Source organism: Triticum aestivum, chromosome 2B (genome assembly GCF_018294505.1).
Source record: "Triticum aestivum cultivar Chinese Spring chromosome 2B, IWGSC CS RefSeq v2.1, whole genome shotgun sequence".
Lineage (NCBI taxonomy): Eukaryota > Viridiplantae > Streptophyta > Magnoliopsida > Poales > Poaceae > Triticum > Triticum aestivum.
Genome location: NC_057798.1, coordinates 256,574,541 through 256,587,781, shown reverse-complemented (window position 1 = coordinate 256,587,781; position 13,241 = coordinate 256,574,541). Strand labels below are relative to the sequence as shown.

The 13,241-nt window shown below is 45.8% G+C and overlaps 2 protein-coding genes across 2 annotated transcripts; one reads left to right on the top strand and one right to left on the bottom strand.

Moving 5' to 3' along the window:
- Nucleotides 1–7,570: 7,570 nt before the first annotated feature.
- On the top strand, nt 7,571–10,479 carry LOC123044646 (syntaxin-132-like). The gene is made up of 12 exons (XM_044467447.1): nt 7,571–7,672; nt 7,819–7,875; nt 8,005–8,053; nt 8,316–8,404; nt 8,498–8,571; nt 8,939–8,981; nt 9,063–9,123; nt 9,229–9,254; nt 9,341–9,418; nt 9,525–9,605; nt 9,860–9,925; nt 10,025–10,479. Exons 1-12 carry the CDS (start codon nt 7,577–7,579, stop codon nt 10,184–10,186), a joined length of 882 nt encoding a protein of 293 aa, XP_044323382.1. The 5' UTR covers nt 7,571–7,576; the 3' UTR covers nt 10,187–10,479.
- Nucleotides 10,448–12,918, bottom strand: LOC123044645 (isocitrate lyase). Its single transcript, XM_044467446.1, has 4 exons — nt 12,765–12,918; nt 12,431–12,670; nt 10,990–12,352; nt 10,448–10,830 (listed from the first exon to the last, which is right to left on the bottom strand). Exons 1-4 carry the CDS (start codon nt 12,792–12,794, stop codon nt 10,751–10,753), a joined length of 1,713 nt encoding a protein of 570 aa, XP_044323381.1. The 5' UTR covers nt 12,795–12,918; the 3' UTR covers nt 10,448–10,750.
- Between the last annotated feature and the right edge of the window lie 323 nt (nt 12,919–13,241).

Sequence of the window (13,241 nt, the reverse complement as noted above, 5' to 3'; positions counted from 1 at the left end):
TATTACAAGAACATGATCTCATACATCACAATATATCATTCATCATTCATCACAACTTCTGGCCATATCACATCACATGACAATTGCTGCAAAAACAAGTTAGACGTCCTCTAATTGTTGTTGCATCTTTTACGTGGCTGCAATTGGGTTCTAGCAAGAACGTTTTCTTACCTACGAATAACTACAATGTGATTTTGTCAACTTCTATTTACCCTTCATAAGGACCCTTTTCATCGAATCCGCTCCAACTAAAGTGGGAGAGACAGACACCCGCCAGCCACCTTATGCAACTAGTGCATGTTAGTCGGTGGAACCGGTCTCACGTAAGCATACGTGTAAGGTTGGTTCGGGCCACTTCATCCCACAATACCGCTGAAGCAAGATAAGACTAGTAACGGCAAGCAAGTTGACAAGATCTACGCCCACAACAAAATTTGTGTTCTACTCGTGCAATAGAGAACTACGCATAGACCTAGCTCATGATGCCACTGTTGGAGAACGTTGCAGAAAATTAAATTTTTTCCTACGGTTTCACCAAGATCCATCTATGAGTTCATCTAAGCAACGAGTCAAGGGAGTGAGTTTGCATCTACATACCACTTGTAGATCGCGTGCGGAAGCGTTCGAGGGAACGATGATGATGGAGTTGTACTCGCCGTGATTCAGATCACCGATGACCAAGTGCTGAACGGACAACACCTCCGCGTTCAACACACGTACGGTACGGATGACGTCTCCTCCGTCTTGATCCAGCAAGGAGGAAGGAGAGGTTGAGGAAGACAGCTCCACCGGCAGCACGACGGCGTGGTGTTGGTGGAGAAGCAGCACTCCGGCAGGGCTTCGCCAAGCTCGTGACGGAGGAGGAGAGGTGTTGGGGAGGGGAGGGGCTGCGCCTTGGCTTGGTTGTGCAGCCCTCCCCTCACCCCTCTATTTATAGGGGAAGGGGCAAGGGGGGCCGGCCCCTCTAGATGGGATCTAGAGGGGGGGCGGCGGCCAGGGAGGGGGGACTTGCCCCCCAAGCAAAGGGGGCGCCCCCTCTAGGGTCCCCCCCCCCAACCCTAGGCGCATGGGCCCAAGGGGGGGGGCACCCAGTCCTCCAGGGGCTGGCTCCTGCCCCACACAGCCCATGTGGCCCCCGGGAGGGGTGGCCCCTCCCGGTGGACCCCCGGAACCCCTCCGATGGCCTCGGTACAATACCGATATGCCCCCGAAACTTTCCGGTGTCCGTTTGACAACTTCCCATATATAAATCTTTACCTCCGGACCCTTCCGGAACTCCTCGTGACGTTCGGGATCTCATCCTGGACTCCGAACAACATTCGGTAATTACATACAAGTCTTCCTAATAACCCTAGCGTCATCGAACCTTAAGTGTGTAGACCGTACGGGTTCGGGAGACACACAGACATGACCGAGACGGCTCTCAGGTCAATAACCAACAGCGGGATCTGGATACCCATGTTGGCTCCCACATGCTCCTCGATGATGTCATCGGATGAACCACGATGTCGAGGATTCAAGCAACCCTGTATACTATTCCCTTTGTCAATCGATACGTTACATGCCCGAGACTCGACCGTCGGTATCCCAATACCTCGTTCAGTCTCGTTACCGGCAAGTCACTTTACTCGTACCGTAATGCATGATCCCGTGACCAAGCACTTGGTCACTTTGAGCTCATTATGATGATGCATTACCGAGTGGGCCCAGAGATACCTCTCCGTCATACGGAGTGACAAATCCCAGTCTCGATCCGTGTCAACCCAACAGACACTTTCGGAGATACCTGTAGTGTACCTTTATAGCCACCCAGTTACGTTGTGACGTTTGGTACACCCAAAGCACTCCTATGGTATCCGGGAGTTACACGATCTCATGGTCTAAGGAAGAGATACTTGACATTGAAAAACTCTAGCAAAACGAACTACACGATCTTGTGCTATGCTTAGGATTGGGTCTTGTCCATCACATCATTCTCCTAATGATGTGATCCCATTGTCAATGACATCCAATGTCCATAGTCAGGAAACCATGACTATCTGTTGACCAACGAGCTAGTCAACTAGAGGCTCGCCAGGGACGTATTGTAGTCTATGTATTCACACATGTATTATGATTTCCGGATAATACAATTATAGCATGAATAAAAGACAATTATCATGAACAAGAAATATAATAATAATGCTTTTATTATTGCCTCTAGGGCATATTTCCAACAGTCAGACGTGATGATAACATGATCATTGGCCAAGGCCAGCGCCTCTCAACACGCAAGCACTTCAAGGGTTGTTGGATCAGTAACACCGATGCATCTGATTGCCGAGGCTCCCATGTACGTGCCCTCTGAGTTCCTGCAAACGGCACTATAGGCTCCTTCATTGCATGACCAAGCCACAGCCCCATCTGACCTTAAACACCCCTGAAGGTGGTGGAATCCACTTGGGTTTCGCTCTAACCGGACTGGCAGAAGTAACTGTTGGCTTCTTCGGCCTGCACTCTTCCAATTCATAGAGATATTTCATGATAAAGCCATGAGTTTGTTGTGGGCTCTAGAAGATATGCTCATGGAGTGCCTTGCGCTTAGCATGCCATATCACCCACAGGCTAATCAGAACCTGATCAAATTCTGTCTCTAGTAGAATCTCCATCAGCTCAAAAACCCATCGTTTGGCATCTGGCTCCCTTACACTATTAACTGCTTCAACAAGCCCACATGCATCTCGCCACTGTGCAATGTAGCAGGGAATGTTGCCAGGAGTCCTCCGCTCCACACAGGCCACATGAAGAGACTGTTGACATATTTCTATGATGTAGAAGGTCAGCCGTTGGGATAGATTGTTGAGCCAGACGCCATAGGAATATTTTTAATTTAGAAGGCACATCAATCTTCCACAATTTCGACCAAACTTTCTGCTCACCCGCATCATTTGATGAGTCGGATCGTCCCTCTAACCATGCCTCACGGCTTAGCTTGGTCGTCACTAGTATCCGGTATGCAGACCTGACCGTAAACATACCATTTTTCTCATGTACCCAAGACCAAAAGTCCTCGATCTGGCGAGTGCATAGCGGGATAACTTGAATTGCTGAAGCATCCATTGGGACAAAGATTTCTGCAATTGCTTCTCTATCCCATTCCGCCCCAGGAAGGATCAAATCCCGAACTAGTTGTGGTGGATTGGCTATTCTGCTCATGATTGGCCGCATGTTATGTAGACGGGGTAGCCAGTTATGTTGCCAGATCGAAGTGCTGTTCCCATCGCCTATTCTCCTTATCAAGCCTTGGTTTAGCGTGTCTCGTCCATCCATAATCAGCCTCCACACTTGAGACGGAGCTGATCCTAGCTCAGCTTGCAAAAATACACAGTTAGGGAAATATTTGGCCTTAAGGATCCATGCGCTCAAAGAGTTTGGTTCCGTGAGAATCCGCCATGCTTGCCTAGCCAGGAGTGCAAGGTTGAATAATTCTATGTCTCTAAACCCTAGACCACCGCATTGCTTTGGCCGTGTCATAGTGCTCCAAGACACCCAGCTAGCTTTCCTCTTTCCTTCCTTTGTGCCCCACCAAAATTTCCGAATAAGCGAGTTTAGGTGCTCACATAAACCACGCGGAAGCTTGAAACATGACATAGAGTAAACAGGGACTACTTGGGCCACTGACTTAATAAGCACCTCTTTCCCCCCAACTGACAGAACCTTTTCCATCCAACCCTTGACTTTATTCCACACTCAATCCTTTAAAAACTTGAAGGCTCCATTCTTACTACTACCAACATTAGTTGGCATGCCAAGGTATCTATCAGACAGGCTTTTAGTGGGATTATTTAAGGCCTGCTTAACTTATTTTTTGAGGCTGGTCGGGCACCCCTTACTGAAGTACACCGAAGACTTTGATAAATTAATTCTTTGCCCCGATGCATTGCAGTATCTTTCCATCAAAGAGGACAACTCATTTTCTCCATCAACACTAGCTTTTACAAACAACAGCCTATCATCCGCAAAGAGCAAGTGGCTAACCGGCGGAGCCGTGGGAGACACTTGAATACCACCGAGGTGCGATGATTCGTCTGTTGTTTTTAAGAGGCGCGAAAGGCCCTCCGCTGCAAGTAAAAACAGGTAAGGAGAAATTGGGTCCTCCTGACGGATTCCCCTAGAAGGTAATAAAACCTTCCAATTTGCCACCATTAAACAGAACTGAAAAGGTAACTGAGCTCACCATCCTCATGATCAAAGAGACCCATGTTGGCGCAAAACCCAGTTTTAACACGATGGCCTCCAAATATTCCCATTCGACACGATCATATGCCTTCATCATATTCATTTTAACAGCACATAAACGATTTATTTTGGCTTTATTCATCTTCATGAAATGCAAACATTCATATGCCGAGATGATGTTATCTGTGATGAGTCTTTCCGGGACAAAAGCCGACTGCTCCTCTGATATAATCTCTGGTAGGATTTGTTTCAACCTGTTTGAAAGCACCTTCGAAGCAATCTTGTACAACACATTACACAAACTTATTGGCCTGAACTGAGTAAGCTGAGTGGGGTCTTTTACCTTTGGGATCAAAACAAGGATAGTTTCATTGATCACTTCCAGGCTTTCTTCACCTCGTAGTACACGAAGTACCACTTCAGTAATGTCGCTCGTTACATAAAACATGGTAGGAGGGACTTGGCTTAATGGGTCGGCCCAGCAGCTCACGCCTGTACGAACTAAGGGCAATTCAACACACAAAGCATTATATAGGAGGTCCCCAGCGAATGATATGTATTACCCTTTTCTGAGACAAGAATGATATGTATTACCTATTGTGATCCGTGTCAACCAAATTAACGACACAACAACGCTAGTGTGTCGGCCCATTTGCGGACTACAAAGCTCTTGGCACGGCCTTTGGAAGTTTTCACCCATTTTGTAGAAGCCTCTAGCAGTTTTTTCTTCTTTTATGTGTTTCTTTGCTAGGTATCTATTTGGTTTTTATTCCTATTTTGTTATTTTTCCTTTTTATTTTATCTTTCCCTGTTTGTTTCTTTTCTATTTTATTTTCAAAAACAATTATTGATTTTATGAATACTTTAATACTTTTTGAAGTCATGAACACTTTCAAACTGTGTGAACATTTTTAAAACTCATGAATATTTTCAAATTCATGATTTTTTTCAAATACATGAGCATCTTTTAAATATATGGAAACTTTATTTTTCTGAATATTCTTTATATTATCACTTTTCAAAATTCAGAACTATTTCTTAATACTGCGAACATTTTTTGTTAAAAAATTGGAACATTTTGAAATTTTGTGAACTTCTTCTAAATTATGCAACATTTTTAGATTAGAAAGATGTTTTGAAAGTTCACCAACTCTTTTGGAAATTAAATAATATTTGTATATTCGAAATGATTTTTAAAGTTCCTGAACATCTTTCTATATTTACAACCTTTTTAAACTTTCAAAACTTTTATACGAAAAAACCTTGCCATAAACCATACACAAAAATGGTGTTGATAAAAGCAGCATGACTTTTTCCCCGAGATTACCTCTACTGGTCCAGCCATGTGGAACCACTTTCTCCTCACTTCAAACGATACCGTTGCAGGGTATTTCGAGAGCAGCTAACTGAAGGTTACCCTTTGTGGGGGACCTCCACGACTCATTTTTTGATCCCTTGGAGCAAGACAAATGGTGTGTTCAGTTGCCGCCACATGTCGCGTGCTGCCCGTCCCTCGGAATTTTGTTTTCATTATTTTCTGTATAAGTTTTCAGGTTTTAGATGGTTTCTTGGGTTTTTTTTGGGTTTGGCCCGGTTTTCTGTACATTTTGGAGGAAAAAAATTCATGAAAATTTATTTCCGTGTAAAAAATTATGCTTTCATGGTAAACACATATTTGCTTCTTGTGGAGATAGAAATGAGCTTCTGCGAGAATATGTGCTTCCCTGAGAAGTACAAATTTGCTTCTCGTGTAGGTACAGATTGGCTTCCGGAAGAAGTACAGATGTGCTTCTCGAAAAGAGAAAAAAAAATGTACTTGCACGAGGGGCACAAACTTGCTTCTGCGAGAAGCACAATGCTTCTCAGACAAGGAAACAAATATGTGTTTCTATGAGAAATACAAATTTGTTTTTCGTGGAGGCACATATTTTCTTTCAAGAGAAGCATAGTTATGCTTAACACAAAGGAAAAAAAACCTATACTTTCACAGGAAACACTCTGTTTCTCGTGGAGACACATCCGTACTTCTGCGAAAAGTACAATTGTGTTTCTCGAAAAAAAACATGCTTCCAAAAGAAGCACATGTTTGCTGCTCATGGAGGCACATATTTCTTTCTGCGAGTAGCATGGCTGTGCTTCTCGGAATGAAAAGTTGTGCTTCCATAAGAAGCACATATTTGCTTTCGGAAGAGACATAATTGTACTTCTCGAAAAGGAAAAAATCATGTGCTTCCACGAGAAGCACGGTTATGGTTCTTGAAAAGAAAAGAAACTGAAATAAAAAACATGCTTCCGGCTCCAATTCATTTTGATATTCTTTGTGAAAAAAAAGTTTGTCGAAACCTATTAATATGGTATCGAAGATCTCGATTTAAATGCACAATTTAAGAGATAAAATATTTGAAATAAATGAATATAGAAAAAAAGACTCTTAGTTACGACAAGTAACGCACATACAGTGTGCTACATGCCAGCATCTGAGAAGACGGGACTGGTCTTTGCAAAAAAAATAACTCTTAGCTTGTGATTTTGAGGTATTTTTTATTTGCTGCATTATGCGGTGGTCGCATCGAGCGTTAATGTGGGAGTAAACCGCGACAGTAAGGAGGCCGCACAGCGGAGTTGCCGGTTGCAGCACAACAGTCAGCAGGCTTATCTCAAAAAGAAAAACAGTCACCGTGACTGTTTCCACGGAGACGCAATCGCTGTCCCCCCTAGACGGCAAGCAAAGAAACGAATTAACATCGCTGTTAATTTTTACTAAACCCAGTTGTCTGGTATAGTTATTTGGTTCCATCGCTGGCCGGCGTTCCACACCAAGACGATCTTCCCAAAGTCACCATCACCGCATACATTTCTTCATCTCCTCTTCCTTCGCCCCCCCCCCTCTCTCTCTCTCTCTCTCTCTCCACACACACACACACGAAGCCAAGATGAACAATCTTTTGACGGTAATGTTCTTTACAGTTTACAAGATTATTTCTGTCCAAGATGATGCGGTTCCTATTCCTCCTTATTACTTGCGCTGCTTCTTCGGTTTCTCTCTGTCAGCGGCCGTAATTCAACGAATGTAGATACAGTTCGTGCCAACTGCTTTACAGTTCGTTTCTTCTTAGGCCCCGGGTTCCATCCTCCTTTTCGAACAAAGAAACTTCGTTTGGTTTCTACTAGTGTCATCATAGGTCAATAATTACACGGGCTGCATAACCCTGATTGATTTCCAGATAATTCAAACTGAAAAGTAATCGGTCATACGTCCAAATCCTATTTGTTGGAACTTTCAGTAAATGGGTCCAACTTGCAATTACTGTGTGATTGTTGATGCTTTCGATCAACCGAATCGTAGGATTCTTTTGAAATGGACGAGAAGCCCCCAAAGGAGAGGGATATCGAGATGGGGCGCCAGAACTCCAAGAACAAATCAGATTATGGACTCGAAGACTTCTTCAAAGAGGTCTGCTATCTAGTCCATGAGCATCAAAGTTTCCATGTATTTTGATGGCAACCTCAGTTGTGCAGCCAGAGGACAGTTTGTGTTAAGTGCTATTAACTGTAGAAAATCATCGTCCTACCTTCTTAAAGTAAGCTGTCGTGATATAGGTCAAAGAGATCGAGATGCTGCTGGACAAGATGTCTAATATAGTTCAAAAACTTCAGGTAAATTTTGTTTCAGACGATTTCAGACACGAACTCTTCTTAAAAAAATACTTACATTTTGCCATCACCTTAGTCTCTAACTTGTACTACTATTGACAAGGAAAATTGATTCTTTCTTTCCACCTGTAGGAAGCCAATGAGGAGTCAAAATCAGTCACTAAGGCCTCTGCAATGAAAGGTTGGAAGTCCATCCTTTACTTGTACTCCCTCCGTTCCTAAATATTTGTCTTTTAGAGTTTTAAATGGACAATCACATACGAATGTACATAGACATATTTTAAAGTGTAGATTCACTCATTTTGCTCCGTATGTAGTCACTTGTTGAAATCTCTAGAAAGACAAATATTTAGGAATGGAGGGAGTATATATGTACTAATTGCATTTCCTGACTGGTAATGTGGTATGATATACCCGGAGCGTTTAAACGATGCATCTTCCAGCAATCAAGGGACGCATGGAGAAAGACATCGATGAAGTAGGGAAGATCGCACGAAGCATAAAAGTGAAGCTAGAGCAAATGGACAGAAATGTACTGACTGATATTAACCTTTCTAGTTCAGCAGCACCTGAATTAACCTGACTAAAACAGTGTTCAGGTTTCACTCACCTTTTCTGTTTCCAGAATCTTGCTAACAGGAAGAAGCCAGGTTGTGGGAAGGGCACAAGTGTAGATCGATCGAGGATGTCGATGACCATGTAAGATATCCGTCCCTTTCTTGAGTAAATTTAATCATCGACAGCAGGTTAGTGCATATAAATAATTGCTTTGTGCTAGGACAACTTGTTAGACAGCAAAACCATATAGTTTTAATCTCTGAAAATACTGACCCTCCAATGACCGCAGAAAACAATATGTGACATAATAAGCTGGCTACATTCCAGTTCTTTCCGGGACGGCGGACCTATACCAGTTTAATAACGAGCTAGTCCTCTTGTTTCAAAAAGAAATAAAAACAAAAATGAGCTAGTCCAAAATCATTTTAAGCTGTCAGGGAAAAGTTTAATGTACTGCTTTTTCCACCAACAAAAACGGTGATACCTTGCTAGCTTTTGATGATTGCAGTGCACTGAAGAAGAGGCTTAAAGAAAGAATGAACGATTTCCAGGTTTGGTTATCTAACTCACTGCCCATCTTCTGCGCCGAAACGAACAAGGAGCATGCACTATATTAATCCACATTTTTACAGAATTTGAGGCAAACTATCCAGCAAGAGTATCGAGAAGTTGTTGAGAGAAGGTTCTTCACAGGTCAGGAGATCTTTCTTCATAATGCATTATCCTCGTGCTGATCTATAATTTCAGTTTAAATCGTCTTGCTACCGTTTTTGATAAACCTAAATGTTGGAACCGCAGTCACTGGAACAAAGCCTTCTGATGAGGTGAGGATTCCTACTACATTTTGTACATGCAAAATGAAAAATGCATTTGTTTTTCTGAATTCAATGTGGCATGAAAATATGACTAGGTGATTGATAACCTGATTGAGACCGGAAGCAGCGAACAGATCTTCGAGAAGGCAATTCAAGGAATTGGCCGAGGGCAGGTTGATTGTGGTTTATTCTGTCCCCCAACAACTTGTATTGCGAACCTCATGTTGTCGAGTCTGATGATTCTTAATTCATTTTTCATAAATTGCCATTGGCGAAAAGATTATGGCCACGGTTGAAGAAATTCAGGAACGGCATGATGTAGTGGTGGATATTGAAAAAAAGCTTCTAGAATTGCAACAGGTAATTTTGGCAGATTGCGCGTTTCCGTTTAGCTCTTGGTCAAAAAGTCAAAACTTCAGAGAGCTTTGTTGTAACTTAGAGTTTGTCAAGTGTTTGTCGTTTTTATTTCGGTTTCTCCGGTCTGATGTACTGTCTTCACTTATAATTAATAATGGTAGATCGTTGGTCCAAAATCAAGACTTCAACCAAACCTCCAGCGATTTCACATGTTCTTGTTCATAGTTTACCAATGGCATCTAACATTGTGGATTCAGATTTTTGCAGACATGGCAGCGCTTGTCGATGCACAAGGAGAGATATTGGATAACATAGAGAGCCAGGTCTATTACATCTTTTCCTTTTGCTTTCTGTTTCGCCGATCCTACTGAGAATTCTGTAAAGTTAGATGTTCATGCTTGCTGCTGCGTTTCAACTCCCAGGTTCAGAATGCTGTAAACCACGTGCAAACTGGTACCGAAGCGTTGCGCAGCGCCAAGAGCCTGCAGAAGAAGTCAAGGAAGTGCATGATGATCGCAATTATCTTGCTTCTCATCATCGCGGTGATCATTGTGCTTTCAGTTTTAAAGCCTTGGGCTAAGTAGGGGAAAAAATTCCCTTTGTGGGACGCATGTTGCAAAACATGCTTTATCCACTTAATAATTGATATTCTTGCAGTGAGCCTTTCTGATGTACTCCTACTACTTAACTGAGGGTGCTTTTAATCATTTATTTATGTACTTAGTTACTGTGATACGTATGGTTAAGTCGCGATTTGGCATGCGACCGTTTTTAAATCTATAAGGTGGAACCAAGAAAGAGTTGCTTAGAGCTCTAAGAACTTCATTGTCCTGATTAGAAATATATCTTGCCACAAAATGGAGACTTATATTGATGGAAGCATGCTTGTTTGAGTTGACATACATATGAGTTTCAATAAAAATTGACTTGTCCAATTCATTGACGACCTGAAAGACATCGTCAATACAGTTTACCCCGATTTGACATCATCCAATTGGAGCCTAACATAATTCGTAGGAGTATATATAGCTAGGCAATTCCATGCCAATTATATTTCCAGAGCTGATGTGACCTCATGCCGCTTTTCTTTTATCCAATTATCTTAGAGCTTTCTTCTTAACCAAATCATTATTCCTTCTCAACCTTCATCACATCCTGGACTTGGCAAGAACATGTTGACTACTGCCCTCGCTTCCAGGCTTAGTCCAGAACTGCTCTTCAGTAGCTCCTGCAAGCAACACCAAACATTTAGTTAAAGATTTAGAAGAATACAAAGAAATATTCATTTATTTATTTCAAAAAAGATAAAAATACAAAACATGCATGAACAATTGAGATAAAAACTCTGAAAAGTCAGTCACTAGATTAAGATTTAATGGCAACTTGCCTTTTCCCATGGCTGCGGTTGAGGACATGCCGCCCTGCACGGTCTTGAGCACCCTGTCATAGAAGTTGGCACCCGACCACTTCTGGTGCTCCAGAGTCTCCACCCCATTCCTCCTCTCCTCCCGCTGGATCCTCTCCACATAGGCCAGCATGCCGCGCCGGGCGAAGTCCCGCGCGAACGTGTCGGTGACGAGCGCGTCGGCGTGGAACCCGGCCAGCGTGATGAACTGCCACACGTACCCGAGCTTGGCGACGTGCGGGATGAACGCCGCCATGTCGGCGTCCGTCATGCCTGACGCGTCCCAGTTGAACGATGGCGAGAGGTTGTAGGCCAGCATCGCCTCCGGGAAAGCCGCCCTCACGCCCTCGGCGAAGGCCGTGCACTCGGCGATGTTTGGGCTCGACGTCTCCATCCACAGCACGTCGGCGTGCGGCGCGAAGGCGCGCCCGCGGACCACGGCCGACGCCACGGAGCCCTGGAAGCGGTAGAACCCTTCCCTGGTCCGTGGCAGATCCCAGTCCCAGAACACGGACCCGACTCCCAGGCTCGCGGCGATGTCGCGCGCTTGCTCGTGGGACACGCACTTGTCGTAGCTGGTGGCCTTGCTCCACTCCTGGAGCTTACGTTGCTTGTCCAGGTCGGTGCTGTTGAGCCTCGCGATGGCGTCCTTGACGCACTCGGAGAAGGTTTTGAGCTGCGCCGTGGCGGTCCACTCGTCCTCGATGGCCTGCAGCTCCCTGCCGTTCTTGCCGGCCGACATGGCGTCGGAGAGCATGGCCGTGAGGCTCCGGTTTTTGAGGCGCGGGTTCGTTGCGCCAAGGATGAACTGGTGGTCACGCGCGTCGATGTTGGTCTGGATCAGCGTCGCGGCGACGGCGTCGGTGCGGGCAACGAGGACGGTCTCGACGCCCATGATGTCGAACTGCAGCCGAGCGGCGACGAGGCGGTTGACGTGCTCGGAGACGGCGACGAGCACCTTCCCCGCCATGTGGCCGCACTTCTTGGTCACCGACGACTGGTCCTCCAGGTGGACCCCGGCTGCCCCGCGCTCGACGAAGAGCTTGCAGAGCTTGACAGTGGCAGTGGCGCCGCCGAAGCCAGTGTCGCCGTCGGCGATGATGGGCTTGAGGAAGTCGACGAAAGGCGCGTGGGCGCGCTCCGCGCGGGGCAGAGACATGCGCGCCTCCTGCTGCTTCCGGTCGTGGTACTGCTGCGCGAAGAAGAGGTGCTCGACCTTGTTGGGCACGGTGTCGTAGGGGTAGTCCGCGAGGTCCGGCCCCGGCTCGTTCGTGGAGGTGTGCGTGGACGAGCACTGCCACCCGGACACGTAGATGGTGTCCAGATGCTTGGCCATCATCGTCACCTGCACGAACAAACAAATTCAGCAAGACGTACAGTACAGGTAGAACGAATCATGGGATAACGAAAGTGCGCTGCGTACCTGCACGGGGTCGAGCGCGCCGAACGTGCGCGAGGCCGTGCCGCCGGCCTGGTGGGCCTTGAGCGTGCGCCAGAGCTTCTTGGCCATTTCGCCGGAGGCGTAGCTCTGGCGGAGCGTGCCGCGGAGGAGGACGACGTCGCGGGCGGTGTAGGGGCGCTTGGTGAGCCGGAACCTCTCCGTGTTCCACCACGCCCCCACCTCGGCCACCTCCGCCTCGAACCGCCCTTCCTCCTCCATGATCTGCACGTACGTACAGGTCCATCACATAAGAAAGCCACGATCAGACACTCTCCTGCAGTTCAAAATGCATCATTGACAAGGTAGCAACACTAACCAAAGAAGGGGCGGAAAACGGCGACGCCATGGCTTTGAGCTCTGGCACCTGTAGGATAGGAGGATCAAAGGAGTGCAAGTGCGTGCATGGCTCTGCTTCGCCTCGAAACCCCACTGTATTTATACGAATGAGATGAGATGACTCTTCATGCGTGCGTGCATGGTGCATGGTAGCGTCTGGACTCATCTCTTCGATCGTTCAATGCTTATCGTGGGATTTCGCATGCAGCTGGGCATGGCAGGCGAGGGTCGCAACCGTGAGTGGTTATGGCCGCTACGTCGACGGTGCCACGGTGGTGCCCAGGATTTCGATCGGTTACGCACGAGGACAAAAATATATCCACGCGTAGTTTGGACAGTTCCAGCGGTTAGAACTGGTTGCACATAAGCTGAGATCGGTTGCGTGCGTGCTACTCCTATCATCTCATAACTGAACTGTGATCCATGCTATGGCTTCGGTGACTGACATCAAGACATC

Coding starts and splice junctions, on each gene's coding strand:
- LOC123044646 (XM_044467447.1), top strand. CDS start 7,577: ATGGACGAGAAGCCCCCAAAGGAGAGGGATATCGAGATGGGGCGCCAG. Junction 8,405..8,497: donor TAGAGCAAATGGACAGAAAT/GTACTGACTGAT, acceptor TTCTGTTTCCAG/AATCTTGCTAACAGGAAGAA. Junction 8,572..8,938: donor TCGAGGATGTCGATGACCAT/GTAAGATATCCG, acceptor TGATGATTGCAG/TGCACTGAAGAAGAGGCTTA.
- LOC123044645 (XM_044467446.1), bottom strand. CDS start 12,794: ATGGCGTCGCCGTTTTCCGCCCCTTCTTTG. Junction 12,353..12,430: donor GCGCGCTCGACCCCGTGCAG/GTACGCAGCGCA, acceptor TTGTTCGTGCAG/GTGACGATGATGGCCAAGCA. Junction 10,831..10,989: donor AACCGCAGCCATGGGAAAAG/GCAAGTTGCCAT, acceptor TGTTGCTTGCAG/GAGCTACTGAAGAGCAGTTC.